This window comes from Talpa europaea (genome assembly GCF_964194135.1).
Source record: "Talpa europaea genome assembly, chromosome: 2".
NCBI lineage: Eukaryota > Metazoa > Chordata > Mammalia > Eulipotyphla > Talpidae > Talpa > Talpa europaea.
The window spans coordinates 142,169,318-142,189,184 of NC_140068.1; the positions used below are offsets into that span (position 1 = coordinate 142,169,318).

Below are 19,867 nucleotides of genomic sequence, written 5' to 3' on the forward strand. Positions count from 1 at the left end.
AAATGCAAAAGCCAGAAGAAAACAAAATCTCAATGAGATAGCACTTAACATCCATTAGCATAGTTCCCTTGAAAAATACCCACAATAAAACGTAGAGAAATTGGAATGTCGTGTGAGCATATGCAACGTTGTAGCTTCTTTGTGAGACACAGGGCAAGCTAGGAATTAGGCAGTTTTAGGGACACTGCAGGAGGGGACCTCCAAGAATTGAGGAAGTCTTCAGAGATAAGGGCAGCAAGAGGAGTGTAACTAATTAACTAATTCCACCTGGAAAAACAAACATCCCAGGACCGAGGACAATGCTGGCCTTGGTTTCCTTCAGGTGATAAAGGGAGGCAGAGATTGGAGAAATGGAGAGTGGTTTAATTTATAGACAACTTAGAAGGGCAGCTGTTTAACTTCAATGCAGGGATGCCCATCCAGAGGACTGGGCCATAAAGATAAAGATGCAACAAATGTGGAAAGACAGACCTGCTAGATAAGGAATGTGAAGATCCCCCACTCAGAAGCAAATTAAGTGAGACAGCCGAGAACTAACCAATCACAAAGAGACTGGTGGAGCTTTAGAATAATGCCGGGAAAGAAGGTCTATATTCCCTGAGGCACGACTCCACTTTGGCTTCCTTGCCCCTCCCAGGCCTGGTTCCCTGGCCTGGGAGTCCCACTTTATTTCTGTTCTTTTTCTCCTCAATAAACTTTTTCTTTCTATAAACAAACCTGCCTCTTCTTGCTTGCTTGCCTGAGCGTCTGCGAAGTTCCTGCTGCGGCTTCATGAGACACCACCCCGTGGGGGTCTAGTGGCTGGGGCTCAGCGCTGCCCTGCAGCCTGGGATCCATTCCTGGCTGGGAGACTAGGCCTGACAATTCCCGTATCATTTGGAAAACAGACATTTCCTTACAAAGTTGAACAAGTTACCAAAAGAATTAGCAATTCTACTCCGAGGTACAAACCTCCAAATTTCAACATAATCACAAAAACATGCACAACATTGTTCACAATGGCATCGTTTGAACTCACCCCAAAGTGGAAGCAACCGATGTCCATCCTTTGATGAACAGGCACACACAATGCGTGACATCCATGCAGTGGAATGGTTTGTCCAGAAACAGAAGCAAATACTGACCCAAATGACAACACTGATGAAGCATGAAAACCTGACATGAAATGGAAGAGGCCAGACACCCAGCGTGAGACCAGGACCCTGGCAGGTCAGAGATCTGACCCAGTGACGGGGGAGAGCACGAGGGATGACCCTGCTGTTCTCTCACTTCCCCACAGGTCAGGCTGATCTTCTGTGCTGTCTGCACAGTGTGGCTGTGTCCAGCAGTCATGGCACACTCACTGAGTGTCCACTGAGAACTCAGCGCCGGTTCAGGTAAAGGGAAACAGCAGATGACAAAACAGACCAAGTCCTGTCCTAATAGGACTGACGTTATATTTCTACGATGGGAAACAAAAGAGACTCTTTTAAATTGACCCCAGGGATAGAGGGAGGAACAAAAGAGAAGAATGATTAACCTGGAAATAAGGCCGAAGTGTATCAGAGAAGGAGGCCCTTGGGAAGGTGAAGATGTGGGAGCCCGTGTTCCTGTCATAAAAGGACACAAGTGCAGCCTCATAGTCCAGAAGAATCCTCACCAGCAGGGGCTGCTCCCTCAACGCAAGGGAAGTTGAGGGAGAGGTAAGGGCCATGTAGCCATTCTCCTGGCAGAGTCTGATGGTCCAGAAGCCAGACTGAGGCTCTTGGGTCATGTCCCTGTACCTGTGCACATTTTCCAGACAAACTCCTAAGTCCCAACCACATCCTTCTCCCACATCCACTTCAAAGTAATGTCTACCTGAGGTGAAGCCCTCACAGCCCAGGACACAGGGTAAGGAACAGAATCTCGTAGAACTGAAATACTACTTCTGGCTGCCTCCACGGGTCACATGTCTCCGAGCCTCAGACAGAATTAGTTCACGATGAGCTGTGTCTGGGTCCAGAGTCACGCTGACTGAGAAAAGAGAAAGACACATTTTATTTGCTGTTAAATGTCATGATAACTCAGGGAAGTGAAATCTGCTATATTGCTATTTTCAGATGGGGAGAATGAGCACGTGATTAGTCTGGGAGAGAAGGAATTTGAAGAGCCTTAAGAGTTAACCAGGAAGCTACATCCCTGCCTACCCAGGAGGGAGAGAATTCCAGCTCCACGGAAGAACAGTTAAACAGCCTCCCTGTCTCTGAGTCTACCCAGGGATAGCCACTCACTTATTACCACCAAAGGGGCATTTTATGTGAAGCATGAAGGGAACTGTTGACTTCACACACCTTGGAAGCGCCCTAACATTTCCTTCACATCAAAGTAAAGCTCAGGAACATGGCACACAGTTTGAGGCTCCAAACAGAAGATCTTTGGCAATTTCAGCTTCACGTCTGAATTCCTACAAGGAACAGGGGACATTCCATTCAGCTCTGGGTAGCCACACAACTGCCCACATCCTCAGTCTCCCACATTTCACAGACTAACCTGTTTAACATGTCTTTCACATCCTACAGTGGAAACAAAGACAATTGTGAGTGTGGGAAAATCAGTATTTTGTGTCACTTGACACATGGGGTTACTTGCTATGAACACTCCACCCCAGGAAGCAGAGTGACCCAGCCTGAGACACCCACACATACCCAGGTAGAACGATTCCCATCCCCAGCCCCTAGGATAGTCCCTGCCAGTGTGTGTGAGTGTGTGATTGCACTTGCTCAGGCTTGTGGGGAGTCGTGGAGTCTGCATTCACGTTAGCCCATGACCTTAGGGAAAGGACAGGAGCAAGATTGTGTTCCCTTCTGCTATTAATGATGCACTTTCCTTCTGAGGAGCCCATATTACCTTTGTCACTTATGACAAAGGTCCTCAGTGGGGAATCTATGCCCAGCCCCTGGCGCTGGGACACTGAAGTCGAGGCAGCAGGTGTCACCTGCTGAGGGCGCTGTCACTCTACATCCTCACCCTCACAGTGCAACCACCAGTCCTGCAATAGCAACTGGAGTCCAGGCATTTATGTGTACTGGCTGGAGCTCCAGGCAGCTGAAATGAGGTTCCCTAAGAGCTCATTGCCCAAGGCAAGTGATTCAGAAGAAGGTTATCATTCATTTTGGTTGCCCTGTTCTACACAACCAGTCATTTTCAAAAGATGGTGAGAAAGGTTCAGACAGAGGGAGAATGCGACCCTGGGTCCCTGATCCCATGATGACTGCTTGTCTTTCCCTCCACTGTCACTGTAGTGTTTGAAGCTCTGGACCCGGGCACAGCTCATCCTGAGTTGTCCTGTCAAAGGCCAAGGAAGGAGACAAGGGACCCCACAGGGGATCAACCACCCAGAAGCAGACAGACAAGAGCAGCAGCCAGACAAGTGCACCAGCTCATGACAGGGTCTGTCCTGTGACCACTGCCCCCTGGCACCTGTTGTGTGAAGGAGGGGATCATGTAGAGCTCAGGGCTGAAAGAGGGTGGGGATGCAGAAGAGCCTTCAGAGACATGTCTCCAACCTTCATGTGATGTGCTCAGACAGCTCATGAGAAACTAGAGGGAGCCCCCCTGGGGTGCATCTCCTCTGGGAATGGGGAGTCGAGGCTGTGGGAATTCAGAGAACTGAGTGGGACAGGCCACTGGAGTCCCATAAAAGGCTTGTAGTCTGAGTGCTACTTTGTGGGGTTATTAGAATTCCCATAGGTGTCTTTCTTCAAGTCCCCTCAACCAAGATGACCCTAGCCACCTGCCATTTCCATTTCCAAACCCTCTTAGGAGTTCCATTTTGTTTCCATTTGTGCTTATCACTGAATATTTTTCTTGTTTATTTTCTGCATCCTTTATGAGAATGCAACTCCACAGGTCATGGGTCTGTTTTAGTATCTTTCACTGATGAATCCCAAGCATCTAGTCGCTCCTGCACAGTGCTGTCTGTGAAATAGAAAGTGATATTCTGAGCTGCACACAACACAACAATGAAGTTTGTGCACAAACACAGGGTGATGTATGGAATGGGGACAATTGAGGGGTGTGATGGTGTGTGTTGCATGTGAGTGATACAGCTTGTGTGTGTGTGACTCAAGTTATGTGGTATGTATGGTGTGTAGTAAGCATGCATGTGTGTGTAGGAGTTATAGATGTTCTGGAACATATGTGCTTGTGAGCATGGGGTTTTAGTTTTTGTGGTGTGCATAGTGGGCGTGTTCATGTTTATATGTTTATTTGGGACTATATGCATTTGGGGAGTGGCAAGTAGGTTGACCTCTAAATGGTACCAGAAATTACCAGAGTGCATGACAGCTGATGGTTTCCCAAAGATCTGTTTCTTACCCTCCTGAAAAATAAACATGGGAAAAAAGAGATGGAACTCTAGAAGTGAGTTTAGAGGACTTCTGATGAGATCACACTACAAAAGTGAAGACAGAATTTTAAGATTGCTAAAGAGGAGAGAGGAAGCAAGACTCAAAGGAAGGAGAAGAGAGCACAGGATGATGGGTGTCAAAAATACAGCTTCGTAGGAGTGTGGTAATTCAGAGTGATGGTTAGGACAAAAGACTTCCTCAATGGAGGTCTTAGCATCCTTTGCAAATAGTGTGCACCTCTCTTTCTTATGGCATAGATGATTTTCAGTAGAGCATACTCTACGATGAGATGAGGTGAAAACAGGACAATTTTCCTTGACTGGTCCTGAACAGCTGGTGATAACACACCTATACATCTATTGAACACCTACTTTGGGCCAGGCCCTGGGCCAGAGCTCCCTGTGTGTTAATATAATCCTCCTTAAAAACTTCTGGAGCTTAAATTATGAGAACTACAATAGAAATTTTACTAAAAGGGCTCAAAAGCTAATTTGCGCAGCCAGAAGATGTTCCTTCTACTCTGAGGAACAGAAAGAAGAAACAATGAAGAAAAATGAATAGAACTTCAGAGATGTGGTATACCACCAAATATACTTTTTTACACATAATGATACTCACACAAGGAGAGCACAGGGTGGAAAATAAACAGCACACTCTAAATTATCAGTCGGTCAAAGAGAATGAAAGCAACACACCAAATATTATGGGAGGGCATCTCCTGGTGGTGCAGCGGTTGAGCGCTGGACGGTGAAGCTGCCCGCAGCCTCTGCAGTGCCGGGGTGATCCCAGGCCCGGGGGAGGGGGGGTGGGGAGGGTCCCACATGGCTCGCAGACCTCTCCTGACAAGCCTGCTGCTCCCCTCAGCAGTGTATTTCGTCCGTCTGCCTGTTCTGTTCCCTGCTCTGGCTCTGGTGAATTCTCTCACCCTCCCACGCTTCTGACTGTACCCAGTACTTGTATAAATAAATAAATAAATATTTAAAAAGAAAAGAAAATTTATTTAAAAAAACACAAATATTATGGGATTCAGCAACAGCAGTGCTTAGGCAATATGTAGATGTAAACGCTATTTCAATCAACTTAAAAGATCTTAAGTCAATAAGTTAACATTCTCACTTAAGAAAGCAGAAAATAACAAATCAACCCAAAGTAGAAGGAAGTAAATAATAAAGTTTTTTTGATAGAGGTTAATAAAATAAAGGAAAAAATCAATGTAAACAAAAATTGGCCTTTTGAAATGACCAACAAAATTGATAAATCTTTTAGCTGCAGTAACCTAGAAAAAAGAGAGAGAAGCTAGAAGTGACTCATGTAAGTAAGGAAAGACAATACTCCAACCCTACAGAAATAAAAGAAGTATGAAGGAATATTATGACCAATTGTATGCTAACAAATTGCATAACACAGAGAAATGGATAATCTGTGATGACACAAACTACATGACATTTTCTAAATTTTTTTTAAAAGTGGGGTACAGGCCAGAGTTGCGGGGGTGAGAAGATTCACTAAAGAGAGTGAAGAGCAGAACAGGCAGATGTACCAAAATACACTGCTGAGGGGAGCAGTGGGCAAGAGAGGAGAGGTCTGCTGCGCCATATGGGTTGCTTCTGGCTGGCCTGGGATCGGACTCACACAGCAAAGGCCACGGACAGCTTCACAGCACTGTGCTCAATGCGCTGCGCCACCAGGCAGGCCCACAACATTTTCTAAGAGAAAGTAGAAAATACGAACTGTGTTCTGACAACTAATAATGATGCATTAGCAATCCAGAATTTCCGCAAAGAAAATCCCAGGGATAGGTGTCTTCACTGGGAACGCTACCAAATGTTTACAAAAAAGAATTAATACTAATCTTATTTAACAAACATTTTATAAAATAGGAGGGGATATATTCTAACTCATCCGATGAAGTCAATAGTACTGTGATAACTACATCTACATCATGAGAAACCTAGAGACAATATATCTTTTTAATATTTGCACTAAGGTCCTCAACAAAATATTAGAAACCTGAATGTGGCAACATATAAACAAGTTTAGGGCCTCCCCTGGTGGCTCAGCAGTTGAGAGCTGGGCTGCGAAGCTTCCCACAGCCTCTGCAGTGCTGGTTCGATCCCCCACCACCAGCAAGGGTCCCACATGGCACGCAGACCTCTCCTGCTATGCCCACTGCCCCCCTCAGCAGTGTATTTCCTCAGTCTGCCTGTTCTGTTCCCGGCTCTGGCTCTGGTGAATTCTCTCACCATCCCCTGCTTCTGACTATACCCAGTGTTTGTATAAATAAATAAATAAATATTTAAAAAAAAAAAAGTTTACACACCATGACAAAGTGGGATTTATCATGGGAAGGAAAGACAGGCTCAACATTTTTAAACTAACTTAATACACGACACCTCAGTGGAACAGAGGAGGAAACCAATATCATCAATAGACAAGGAGAAAATACGACCTCCTTTCGTTACAAAGCACTCAACAAAGTAGAGATCAGGGTCACTTCCTCAACCAGTTCCCTCAACCTCAAACTTCATGGTAAAAGACTAGCAGCTTTCCCCCAAGATTAGGAGCAAACATTGTACAAAAATGAATGACAATGTAAAAATACATAAAAACAAAACAAAACAAAAAACAAACAAAAGACCACGTCTTATTCATATGCCTCAAGCTTTGTGCCTGAACACTTCTCACAGCAACCTATGTAAGGACGCAACACTACTTTGAGGAAAATGAAGCCCAGATGGCTGGTGTCATTTGTCCAATTTGAATGAAAATCAGGAGTTGAACAAAATCAGGCTCTGCATTGGAAGGTGGAAAACTTATTTTAATCTCCACCCAGTGTCTTCATCAGACCCAGTGAATCCATCTCACCAAAACAGGTGCTCAGGATTGGCAGCAACGTGTAAAATTAGCCAACCCCACACATACCCACCATCCTCAGAGAGTCCAGGTCTGGGGAGGGCAGCTGAGAAACAAGTCCGTAGGAAGGATCAGTCTGCAGCTTCCAGCCCCTGCCCAGTACTAGAGTGATCAGTTTCCTTGTCCTAAGAAATTTAGGATAAACTCAAAGAATTTAGCATATTTCCTTAATCACATGCTCAAGAGTGCACTTATGAAACATTTTCCGAACCATAAACTCTGTCTCCTTGTGACTGGTGGAGAAAGGACTTGCAGAGGTGAAAACTTGCAGTTTTCTAGATTTCCAATTCCAAGGTTTGAGAACTCCTTCCCAATGTGGGAGTTCCAGAGAACCAGACCCACTTTATTTATTTTTTTATTATCACTTTCTTTTTTTATTAAAGATTTATTTATTTATGCGTACAAGAGATGGGGTATAGGCCAGATCTGTGGGGGGTGAGAGGACTCACCAGAGACAGAGTGGGGAACAGAACAGGCAGACTGACTGAAATGCACTGCTGAAGGGAGCAGCAGATGAGCCAGGAGAGGACTGCTGAGCCACGTGGGTAGATCCCTGACCAGCTGGGGCTTGAACTCATGCTGCTGTGGCTGCGGATAGCTTCATCGGTTGCGTCTTAACCCCTCGTGCCACCAAGGAGGCCCCAGACCCCACTTTAGGCTGGTGATGCCAGGGCACATGAGGGTCAAGGTTAAGATTGGTGAATGCAGGAATAATTCTCCCAGAATGCAGGATATACAGGCTATGTGTGCGGGCAAGAAAAGTATAGAATTATTCATGGTCTGGAGAGCACTCATAGATGTCAAATATGGGGAGAAACTGAGGCTGAATCTGCTGAGGACCAGGGCCTCAAAATGGGTCTGAATCTCTATCCCGCCCTTAGTTGAAATGTACAGACCTTTAGCAGCAAAATCTTACAGAAATTGCAAAAATTGCCCCCAATTAATCTCATTTCATTTCTGGTTGCACTTCATTTTAAATTATGCCTTTGTGGCTTTGTACTTTTTCCCAACAAGAGTCTGGGCCAGGCACATGATTTAACAAATGTGACCCAAGTATACGCTTCAGAGGAGCCTGGTACATGGAGATTTGCTCCTCTTTTGTTCTCTCATAAACCTGAGACCATCACATAAAAGAAGGTTAGCTCTCTGCTATGGGATAAGGCCCCTCAGTCAGCAGCCTGCCAATTGCCAGAATGAGAGGTGAGGCCACCCCAGATCAGCCAGTGCCAGCTGACTCCATGCTGAAGGTGCATGACAAGGCAGAGAAGAGATCAGCTGAGTCAGCCCTGACACACGAACCACATATTCACCCAAGTGTAACTATGTCAGTAGGAACTTGTTTCTCCTTTATCTATGAACTGAGGTGGTTAGAAACCAGACTCCTTTAGTTAACAAAATGGTTGGAAATTAAGTAGATGTCTTCTCACCTTTAGTAAGAAAAAACAATTATGAACTCTCTGTGCATGTAAGTTCCATGTACAAACCTAGGCCAGAAACTTCAGGTAAGTGACCAGTCAGTCACTCAAGGAAATCTGATGCTGGTCTCCAGGGCCTGTCTTCAGTTTGACTCTAAATCTGTATCATAAGTGTCCCTTTCACTAAATTTAAATTTGCTTCACAGTGATAATTACTTCAGTTACATAACAACATAGCTATTCACAGAATTACAGCCATTTTGAATTTTTTTTTTTAAAGGTTTATTTATTTATGCACACAAGAGCTGGAGTACAGGCCAGAGGTGTGGGGGATGAGAGGATTCAACAGAGACAGAGGGGGGAACAGAACAGGCAGATTGACTGAAATACACTCCTGAGGGGAGCAGCAGGCCAGACAGTAGAGGTCTGCTGCACCATGTGGGTTGCTCCCTGGCCTGGGATGGAATTCGAGCTACAGTGACTGTGGATAGCTTCATAGGTTATGTCTTAACTCCTTGCACCACCAGGGAGGCCCCATTTTGGATTTCTTAGGTGGCTGCCAGACATCTGCAGCATCCCTTCATCCCCACATGTGAGATTAAATGGTTTCAAACTGGGAGAATGCAGACCTCTAGATTACTGTCACCCTGCTTTTAAGCCAACAAGTCTTGTAAACCCAAATCTGAACCCACTGAGGAGCGATAGAGAGGACAATTTATGATCATGGCTATCATCTGTCGTGTTTTAGAGTCTATACGTGCATCAGTCAATGCAGATTTATTAAAACTCCGCTGGGTGCTTGGCACGATCACAGGTGAAGGGAACGAGCAGTGAAGTAAACATCTGATTACTGCCTTCACGGGATTTTATATTACCTGTGATGTTTAAACAAAAAGACTTGGTTCCTGTACTTACTTAGTTCTCTGGAGGAGGCAGGAACAAAGGTGAACAATGATAAACCTGGAAAAAGGGCCAGATAGTATCACAGAGGAAGAATTTCCCAAAGGTGAAGATGTGGGAGCCAGTTGTCACATTATAAAAGCGTACAAGTCCGGCCTCGCAGTCTAGAAAAAGTCCCACGACCGTGGGCTTCTCCCTCAGACAAAGGGAAGTTGGGGGAGAGGTAAGAGCTTCATAGCAGTTCCCGTTGCTGAGTCTGATGGCCCAGAATCCAGACTGAGGCATCAGTGTCACGTTAGCGTTCTTGGGCACATTTCCCAGGCAAACTCCTATATCCCACTGCATTCCGTCTCCCACGTCCACTTCAAAGTAACGTCTCCCTGAGGTGAAGCCCTCACAGCCCAGGACACAGGGTAACACACTAAATCTCCTAGAATCGGGATGCTTCTCCTGGGGGCTGCCACGGGTCACCTGTCTCCGATCCTCAGACAGAATTAGCTCAGGATGAGCAGTATCGGGATTCAGAGTCACATTAACTGAAAAAAGAAAAGACATTTTGGTGGTGAAGAGAATATACTTTACTTGAAGTAAAACCAGTTTGTGTTCAAATGCAAACTTTGTCTTACTAGTTCTGTGAGTCAGTTTTGAGAGGGTGAAAACTAAAGCAGAAATCGTCCTATCTGTCATAAAGAATGGTGGGAAGAATTGAATGGCTAATATGTACTTAGTTCTTGGTGAAATTTGTGATACATGTAAGCGATCAGTAAGTGGTAGTAGTGACATCAACCCCATCACAATCCCCACCCTTACCAGCATCATCGCCATCTTAGTCACTCAGAGACGGCAAGGATCAGAACTGCCCAGAGTGGACAAGGTGACTTTCCTCTCCCAGAGGGACTCTCTCAAGTAGGACCACTAAGTACCATGGAATACTGGGGCACAAAGATCCCTTCCCATCTCTACGAAACAATCACCAACTCTCAGGATCAAAAAGACAGCAGAGCTCATAGCATAGCTTGGTATTACAGCCCCAGTATGTTACTCAGGCCTCAGGACACATTTTAGTCCAATGGCTTGTAAGGATAAGCTTTCTTTCATGCTTCAGATAATGTTCCACAGGTGTGAGTATAAGGTGGTACAGTAAGACACAATAATGATCTGAAGAGTCAAGTAAAATTGAAAAATAATACTATAAATTTAAGTGTGATTCTGGCCAGAATGCAATTTAAAAAAGACAAAGTGGTAATGGAATGCTCTACCGAGAAGCCAGCCTCCGCAGAGATACTCATTAAACACTGGTTGCTTGGATGGTGGTGATAAGAGAAATCAAGTATAGAATCATCTGCTGTGCTGACACCTTTGTTTTCAGTGGAGGTCTCTCCCCACCTTCCCTACCTGCTCTGTTCCCTAAAGCAGACCCCTGTGGACACATCAGCCAGGATCCCTCTATTCTGACTTGCGTTTGCTTTAGCCAATGGGAAACACTAGAGGAGACCCAGGCAAACAGAAGCAGAGACAAGAGATAAGATTAATTGTACCCCACTGGCTGTGACTGGGGGGGGCCTCCATTCCTCTGCCTCTGGACACTCTCTGCTATCCCTGCCCCCCCTTCTCCCAGCACTTGAGCCCAGGACAGAGGATGGCTCCCTACCTACTCCTAGTCCTGGGGCCTTCACTTGTCCTTATTTGCTATCCTAACACACATCTTTGAAATAACTCCTTTAGTCAACTCTCTTTAGTCAGCCCATATTTTATCCTGATTCATAGAAGTTTGCAATTTCAATTCACGTTATCTGAACAATACAGGAAAACCCAAGTGGTCAGATTAAAATATTCTGAGGTTGGAAAGTGAAATATACTGAAAGAGAAGATATCAACTGGATTCTTAAAACTCCATCCACATTGGGCCTCCCCGGTGGCGCAGCGGTTGAGCGCTGGGTTGCGAAGCTGCCCGCGGCCTCTGCGGCACCAGTTTAATCCCCAGCTGCTCCCTGGCCACCAGAGGAGTGTCCCAAATGGCACGCAGACCTCTCCTCCGCCCGCTGCTCCCCTTAGCAGTGTACTTCGGTCCTTCTGCCTGCTCTGCTCCCCGGAGTGGTTCTGGTGAATTCTCTCACCCTCCCCGGTTCTGACTGTACCCAGTGCATGTATAAACAAACAAACAAAAAAAACAAATAAATAAATAAAACATGCCTCTATTAAAAAAAAATGTTTAAAAAAAAAAAACTCCACCTACATTTATTTGTAAGCTCACTAGTAACAGACATAGGAAGGTTATACAATGTTATGTTATACAATGATATCACACTTTATTAAGTCAGGATAGAAAAGAAACACCTTAAAAGTATGTAGGTTACTAGGAAAAATCACAAGTCCAAACACAAGTATTGGTAATGTCATCTCAAAACAATGCAAAAATTCATCAAATTGCAAGGTGAAATATGAAGCTCTATAACCATCATGAAACATTTTAACATTCTTCTCTTCGTAATTGATACATCAGGGAGGCATAAAAGTAATTGAAGATGGGAAAAGCTTCAACAGCTTAAAGAGGGCCTCCCTGTTGGCCTTGGGGTTAGGTCTCAGCGCTGTCACCCCTACAGCCTGAGGTTGATCCCTGGCCACGGAGCTAACCCACACGTGGCTCAGCAGACCTCTCCTGTCCTGCCTGCTGCTCCCCTTAGCACTGTTTGTCACTCAATCTGCCTGTTCTGCTCCTCACTGTCTCTGGTGAATCCCCTCACCCAGTGCACCTTCGATCTATATCCCAGTTCTTCCACGCACAAATAAATAAAACAGAAAAAAAAAAAGCTCTTTTAAGAAGACCAATCTAACGTTTCAGATTTGGTCTCAAATTGCAGTCAGATGAATTATTAAAAGAGTTTAGTATTTAGAGGTATTGCAATTTTATAATTGTGGATAAGGTATTACAGATATGACAAGTACTGAATAACAGAGCCAAGAGCAAGCAGGAAGCTCATGCTTCGGTGTTGGTAAAACTGGTTTTCATTCCAATTCTGACATTCATGGGGGCATCAAGATCAGGCCCTAAAACCATACACAACCTGTTCATAATAATCACCTTTCTTGCATTGCTCTGAGGTTAACAGTTAAAAACTCTTGGAAACACTTCCTACATGTCAATGCTTTTAATTTTCATGACAATCCATCAAATTGGGAACTGTTAGTATTTTCATTTTTTTGCCTAGGGAAAAATGAAGAGGTGATTTTCCTTAGCTGACACAGCTAAGAAATGGAAGCAGGCATTTGAGGCATCTGCACGTATCATTAAGTCCTGTGTAAGGCCTGGAGCACACTGGTATGGAGGAGGTGACAGCTCCATTGAAACAACTAAATCACCTCTCTGGCTGTGAGTCTGCCCATGGGCAGAGGGTGAACTTGGTTACCTCTTTACGTCCCTGCCATCTTTAGCACTGAAGAAATTCTTGACTTTCCATACCTTGGTAGCTCCTCAATATTTTCCTCATGTCAAAGTAAAGCTCAGAAACATTGCAGACAGAAGGAACTTTCAAAGAGACAGGCTTTGGTACCTTCAGCTTCACTGCGGAACTCCTAGAAGAAACAGAGACCAAGGATACTTTTATTGGGAAATTCTATTCAGCTCTATACACCCAGCCCACTTTCCAACTGTATTCATTCAGGACTTACCTGCTTAAGGTGTCTTTTACACCCTGCAGAGACAAAGGTGAGAGGTGAATGCCAGACACTCATATATCATGGTGTCTAATATGTGGGGCTATAAAGAAGTAAAGAGTGACCCCAGCCTGAGATACCCAGGCACTCCCAGGAGGACGAGCCCACCCCAGTCTCCTAGGACATCAGCTGCCAGTGTGTTTAAGCCTGTTGTCTTCTGTGTGGAGGCTGAAGGGAGCTGTAGTGTCTGACATTACCCTCCAGACAGCAGAGGCCTCTCTGCGCATACAGATGTGTACTAAAAGAAATCTTCCTTTAACTTCCCAACACCTGTGTGCTCTTTTGAATGAGGCAGCAGGGCCGTGCCAGATGCCCCATGCTTCCTCACCCTGTCCCTGGTAACATCCCAGCAACAGATCCCTGTTCTATGTCCTCCCGGGCACAGCTCACCTGCAGCAAGTTCTGGGCTGAGCCCTGGCATTTCTCCTCCAGTTGCAGGATGTGGCTCTTGAGTTCCTGGCTCTGCTCTTTCAGACAGTTATTATTCTTCCACAGTTTGTCCAGAGTCTGTTCTTGCTCCTTCTCCAGTCTTCGTAGATGGTACATCTTCTCCTCTGACAGGAAGTTGATGAGATTCTCAAAGTCAGACTGGATTTTCTGTTTTTGAAGCTCTATGTTCTCCTAAAATACAGAAAGTGTGTTCAGAAGGGGAAAACAAACCAAATGTTTATGTACGGATGAGTTAAAAATGTGTATCACAGTTTGAAATCTGTTGGCCTTAGGAAGGAAAAACTCCATATATGTTCAAGGATGAATCCTTGAAGACGTGATAAGTGAAGCAAGTCAGACACACATTGCAATGTTATTCTAACATGAGGTACCTAATCAAATTCAGGCATAGAAATTAGAGTGATGGTTAGAAGGAGTGGCTTTTCTTAAAGATTTATTTTTATTTATTTAGCATACAAAAACTGGGATGTAGGCCAGGTGTGGGGGTGAGAAGATTCACCAGAGACAGAGTGGGAGCAGAACAGGCAGATCTACTTAAATACCCTACTAAGGAGGGCAGCGGGAAAGACAGGAGAGGTCTGCTGTGCCCTATGTGGGCTAGCTCCCTGGCTGGGGATTGAACTCACGCTGCTGTGGCTGGAGACAGCTTTATAGTGCTGAGACTTTAACCCCTTAACCACCAGGGAGGCCCCTGTTACCAGGAGTTTTGAAGAGAGAGCAATGGGTATTGCTTAATGAGTGCAGAGATCCAGGTGGGAACAATGAAAAAGTTCTGCAGATAGAGTGAAAATGGTTGCACAATAGTGTAAAAGCACTGATGAACCTACACTCACAAAGTGTTAAAACAGCAATTTTGTGTTCTATTTCTTTAAAGATTGATTTATTTATGCATACAGGAACTGGGGTACAGGCCAGAGGTATGGGTGGTTGAGAGGATTCACCAGAGGCAGAGTGGGGAACAGAACAGGTGGATCTACTGAAATACACTGCTAAGGGGAGCAACAGGAGAGGTAGGAGAGGTCTGCTGCACCATGTGGGTGTCTCACTGGCTGAGGATCAAACTTGTGCTGCAGTGGCTGAGAATAGCTTCATAGGTTGCGTCTTAACCCCTTGTGCCACCAGGGAGGCCCCAATGTTATCTTTATTTTAACGCACCCACACACACCAGGAAACATGCTTAGTTTCTGTGATATTATTATTCCCTACGTCATTTGAATGTCCAGTTCCCAGATGTATGTCAAGCCTGAGAGCAGGCACCAAAGTGTGGGAGAGAGTTTCTCAATTGTCTATGGTGCTCTAATTGATTTCCTTCTCCCTTAGTCAAGTGGCAGGAGAACGTGGGGCAGAATGCTGAATCATACACACACACACACACACACACACACACACACACACACGGAAATAGGCCAAGGTCAAATAATTGATCATTTATAGAGATAAAACCAAGGGTTTAAGGGGATGTTAGGAGGTAAATGTGAATCTTCAAACAGAGGCTTCTAATAAATATAAACAATCATGAATTTAAGATGTCCAGGCAGGTAGAAGAGTCTATGATTCTCAGCTTCAGCAGGGGGGCAGTTTAGGTGACAGGCTTTGATCACAGATTCCAGAAATAATTATCCACCAAGAGAGGATTCACTATCATCGTTATGGCTAAGACAGAGAGAAACCAAATGACCCACCCTGAAGGACTCAGTTTTCATTTGGGAGATACAGAATTGTAGTTTCACTTGGTGCTTTCTCTATTCATACCTTGTTTGACCATGATATTGTGCTACACCCCAAGTCTCTAGTGCAAGTGCATTCTATTTTTTTTTTAAGATTTATTTATTTATTTATTTATACGAGCACTGGGTACAGTCAGAAGTGCAGGAGAGTGAGAAGATTCACCAGAGCCAGAGTGGGGAGCAGAACAGGCAGATGTACTGAAATACACTGCTGAGGGTATCAGCGGGCGGCAGGAGAAGTCTGCATGCCAGGTGGGATCCTCGCCAGCGGATATGTGGGACCCTCGCCGGTGGCGGGGGATCAAACCGGCACTGAGGAGGCTGCAGCATCTTCACAGCCCAGCGTTCTACCGCTGCGCCACCAGGGGAGACCCTCAAGTGCATTCTTGCAGCAGTTCTGAGCGTCCTCATGAGCTCTGCAAGTTTGAGTAATAAAATCGCACCTGCAGTGATTCTATTTTCAGCCCCCCAAAGGTGGTTTCTAAACCTGGCAGCTTAAGTTCAGATACTATAGTATAATACATTTGCCTGTGTCAGCAGGTCAAGGCCTTCAAAGGTTGAGTTGTTAAAAATAGAAATCCAGTCAAGTTCTGGGATCCAGGTAAGCAGACATACCAACTCTCATCTCCTGACAGAGGCACATAACAACTAGGCAACTATTATTGAAAGGTTGAAGAAAATGGGTATAGACAACTAGTAGTATTAAAACTAAAAAAAAATGGATTCTTCTTGAGTTTGATGTGCTCTGTTGGACAGAGAATGAACTATCTAATACTTTCCCAGTTACCACCTCTCCTTAAATTCAAGGAAGGAAAATAACTTGAGGTCAATAAACTCAAATTCTTACCTCCCATTTTGTTATTTGGTCTCTCGTGAACAACTTTGCACTCTTACATGTATCTTTCTGTGCTTTCAGTTTTGTCACAACTTCCTGGAGCTTCTCCTGAAGGAAAAAGGGCTGAGTTACGACTAGTCAATTTCACAAACCTTCACTTGGCACCTACAGGGTGCAACCGCCAATAAATAATTAACATTGAATATTTTTTCAGGCAATAACTAAGTTGCTCCAGATCCCATCTAGTAAGAACTGAAACTCTTGCTAGATTTTGTCCTCCGCAGTCTGACTCCTGAGGTACATCCTTCAGCTTGGGTTGCTTTATTTTTTACTGTTTGCTGGGAAAGTTATGGGATCTGCCCCATTACAGTGATGAGTGCTCATGGCATTACAGGGGGAGGTGAATGCGCTGATGATGCTCAGTACTGACAAGCCCTGACACAGGATCCTGAACCTTCACACATGACACAGGCACCTCAAGGATGAGGGCACACAGAGCCCGACTGGGATGTTTCCTTCAAATGTCAACAAGGGCAGAGGAGGAATGAATCCCACTTCTTCATTCCTGCACAGCAAAGGGCAGCCTTACTCAGAGCTACTGAGTCGAAATTAGAAGGTGCCTCAACATCTCTCAAGGCTTCATCACTCACCAATTATTTTGAAATCCTTTAACTCTCCTTCATGATCCTTGTTAAAACCTGTTTCAATCCCATTTTCTTAGAGGACTAACTTTGATTTTACTCCTTGATGTTTATTTTGTGCATGTAGAATGTTCTTTTAAATGTCAGCCTGATCTTTCCCTCCACAAATAAATCCCCACTATGGACCAGTGGACTCTGAGTGACACTCAAGTTCTTTCCTTGACTCCCTCTCTCATGCCCTCACCTGCCGGTCCCATCACACACTCCCTGACAAGGTACTAGAAGGTCAGGCAAGCTGCCATGACAGGTGGTCTGCCTGAGTGGAATCCTGTTTTTTCTCCACACACAGTTATTTATATTTTCCTGTCAGGACTCACTTCTGGGCAGTCTCCCCCTATACCCATTCTGGCCCTTTGGTGCCCCTCCTCACCACCCACACCAAGGGACATGAGGCAGCCTGTGTTCCTTTTCTTACTCTTTGTAGACTGTAGGCTATCTAACAATTAGTGATTCGGACCTATGGGATTTCAGATAATTTACTGTATTCTTGCACGTTGGTGTCTCCAATTATATATTCGAGGTGAGGCCATGAACGAGGCAGTTGTGACAAAGAGCACAATGTATTGCCCAGGAGAAGTTCATTACAGGAAGTTCTTACTGGAATGGGTTCGAACCAACCTTGAAGTTTGGCATAGATAATCAAGACTTCACTCACTGGGATCATAATAAATTATTATTCAGAAAATAATGTGATGGAAAAAACTCTTTAGGGTCACAATCTTGGTGTTCAGAGTAATTTCATAAAAATGTGCTGAAGAGGAAGAACTTGCTGAAATTTATGGCCACTTACTCACCTTGTAGTCTAAACACACATCCTCTGTTAGAGCTGTGTGGTGTCCTCTGTGCTCTGGGGACCGCTCACAGCGCCAGCAGATGAGCTGCCCGTCGTCCTCACAGAATAGGTGGAGCCGCTCCCCGTGTTCCTCACACAGCCTCTCACGCTCCAGCTCCTGGATGCTCTCAATGAGGTTTTCCAGTGGCTTGTTGGGTCGGAGACTCTCCTTTTGAAATAATGTTCCACACAAGGGACAAGAACGCATCATCTCAAATAATCCATGATTGAGTCTCTGACTAATGTAGCCGCTTATGCACTCGAGGCAGAAGCTGTGCCCACAGTAGATGCTCACGGGCTCCTTCATCAGCTGCTTGCAGATGGAGCACGTGGCTTCCTCCCTCATCTTCCTGATCCCTAGGACTGAGGCCATGGTTCTTCCTGAAATTATCTATAGGCAGAGATGGATCAGACAAGATTTTCCAAGTGAAGAATTAAGCTTCACCTAAGCCTCTGCACCTGCAATGGTGTTGAAGTCTTCTCTCTGGAGAGAGAAATGGATGCAATTTGAAAGATGCCTCGCCTGTTCCTCTGTGGTAGAATAGGGTGAGCCCAGTCATATTTGCCCAGTTCAGTTTAGATTAAAATTCAGTAACATTTAAATCCACTGTTTCAGTCTCACCAGCCAAAATTAAATTCTTAAATGGCCAACACGCATATAAAAAAAATGTTCAATTTCACTTGTAATCAAGGAAATGCAAATCAAAACTACCATGAGATACCATCTTACAACAGTGAAAACAGCACATATTAAAAAAACTAGCAACAACAAATGTTGGCGAGGGTGTGGAAAAAAAGGAACTCTCCTGCACTGCTGGTGGGAGTGCAAACGAGTCCAACCACTATGGAGAGCTGTGTGGAGATTTCTGGACCTACTAAACATAGAGCTTCCATATGATCCAGCAATTCCACTCCTAGGTATTTACCCAAAGGACACAGAAACATCAATTCCAAAGAGCACCTGCACCCCTATGTTTATAGCAGCACTGTTTTCAATAGCTAAGCTTTGGAAACAACCCAAATGCCCAAAAATAGATGACTGGATCAAGAAGATGTGGTCCATATACACCATGGAATATCACTCAGCATTCAAAAAAGATAAACACATGCAATTTGTAGCAACATGGATGGAGCTGGAAGGGATCATGCTCAGTGAAATAAGCCAGAAAGAAAAAGAAAAATACTGGATGGTCTCACTCATAGCAGGTATCTAGAAAACTTAAATAAGGGACCGGGAAAAAGAGTAACTATAAGAAAGAAAATATCAAAATCAACAAACAACTATGAATCAGAGACACCCTATGGGGGTTGGAGGGCGGGGAAAGGAGGGATTGGGGTCAACATAAGGGGGTTGTAATTGTATGGGGAATATAAAAAATAAAATTTAAATAAAATGTGAAAAAATAATTAAATGCTTCACATCTGAGAATCGTCCAAGGATATCCAAGTACAGAATATTCATCATGGGAGACAGTGACAGTGCTCGGGTACTAACAGAGCTAGAAAAGGAAAGAGGGGGCTCCCAAAAGTCGCAGGAGAGAAGAGAACTCAGGGAGGGAGAGTGAAACTCTCTCCATGTCTAATGAGCTTCGGGAGGAGTCGGCCCCGAATTACTACCTTGTCCTGCTAGCAACACTGAGGTGAATGGTTGGGGAACAGAGTCCATGGGAACAATTAGCCTTGCCTCTCCTCACACCCCCATGTCTGGTTCTCTGGACCCCACCAATAGCCACAAAGTAAAAGGTTATTCAAGTTCCCATGGAGCCCACATTGAGGAAGGAGAGCTTAAGGGAGGGTAGAGAAGTTGTTGTTGCTGGGAGCAGAGTTCCTGGGTACAAGGGAGGTGACTGTCTTCCTCCAGGGGAGGACAGGTCTCCCAGGACAAGGTCAGGGTGCTTGAGGCAGAGGGAATTTGCAGAACCAGGATGTGGGGAGTCAGGAAGCAGAGGGCAAGGCCTGTCCACTGTGGATTCCTTGTCCCAGACCCCCCAGTGTCCACCAGTGAGGACT

At 44.8% G+C, this 19,867-nt stretch overlaps 1 protein-coding gene across 1 annotated transcript; it reads right to left on the reverse strand.

Annotated features, from left to right (window-relative positions):
- Positions 1–1,468: 1,468 nt before the first annotated feature.
- On the reverse strand, positions 1,469–18,230 carry LOC311188407 (E3 ubiquitin-protein ligase TRIM38-like; the record flags this gene model as incomplete). The annotated part of the gene is given in 10 exon segments (XM_084259507.1): positions 1,469–1,903; positions 1,907–1,995; positions 2,313–2,425; positions 2,512–2,534; positions 9,746–10,134; positions 13,059–13,171; positions 13,268–13,290; positions 13,703–13,933; positions 16,337–16,432; positions 17,820–18,230. Coding segments are annotated over 10 exon segments (1,923 nt in total).
- Between the last annotated feature and the right edge of the window lie 1,637 nt (positions 18,231–19,867).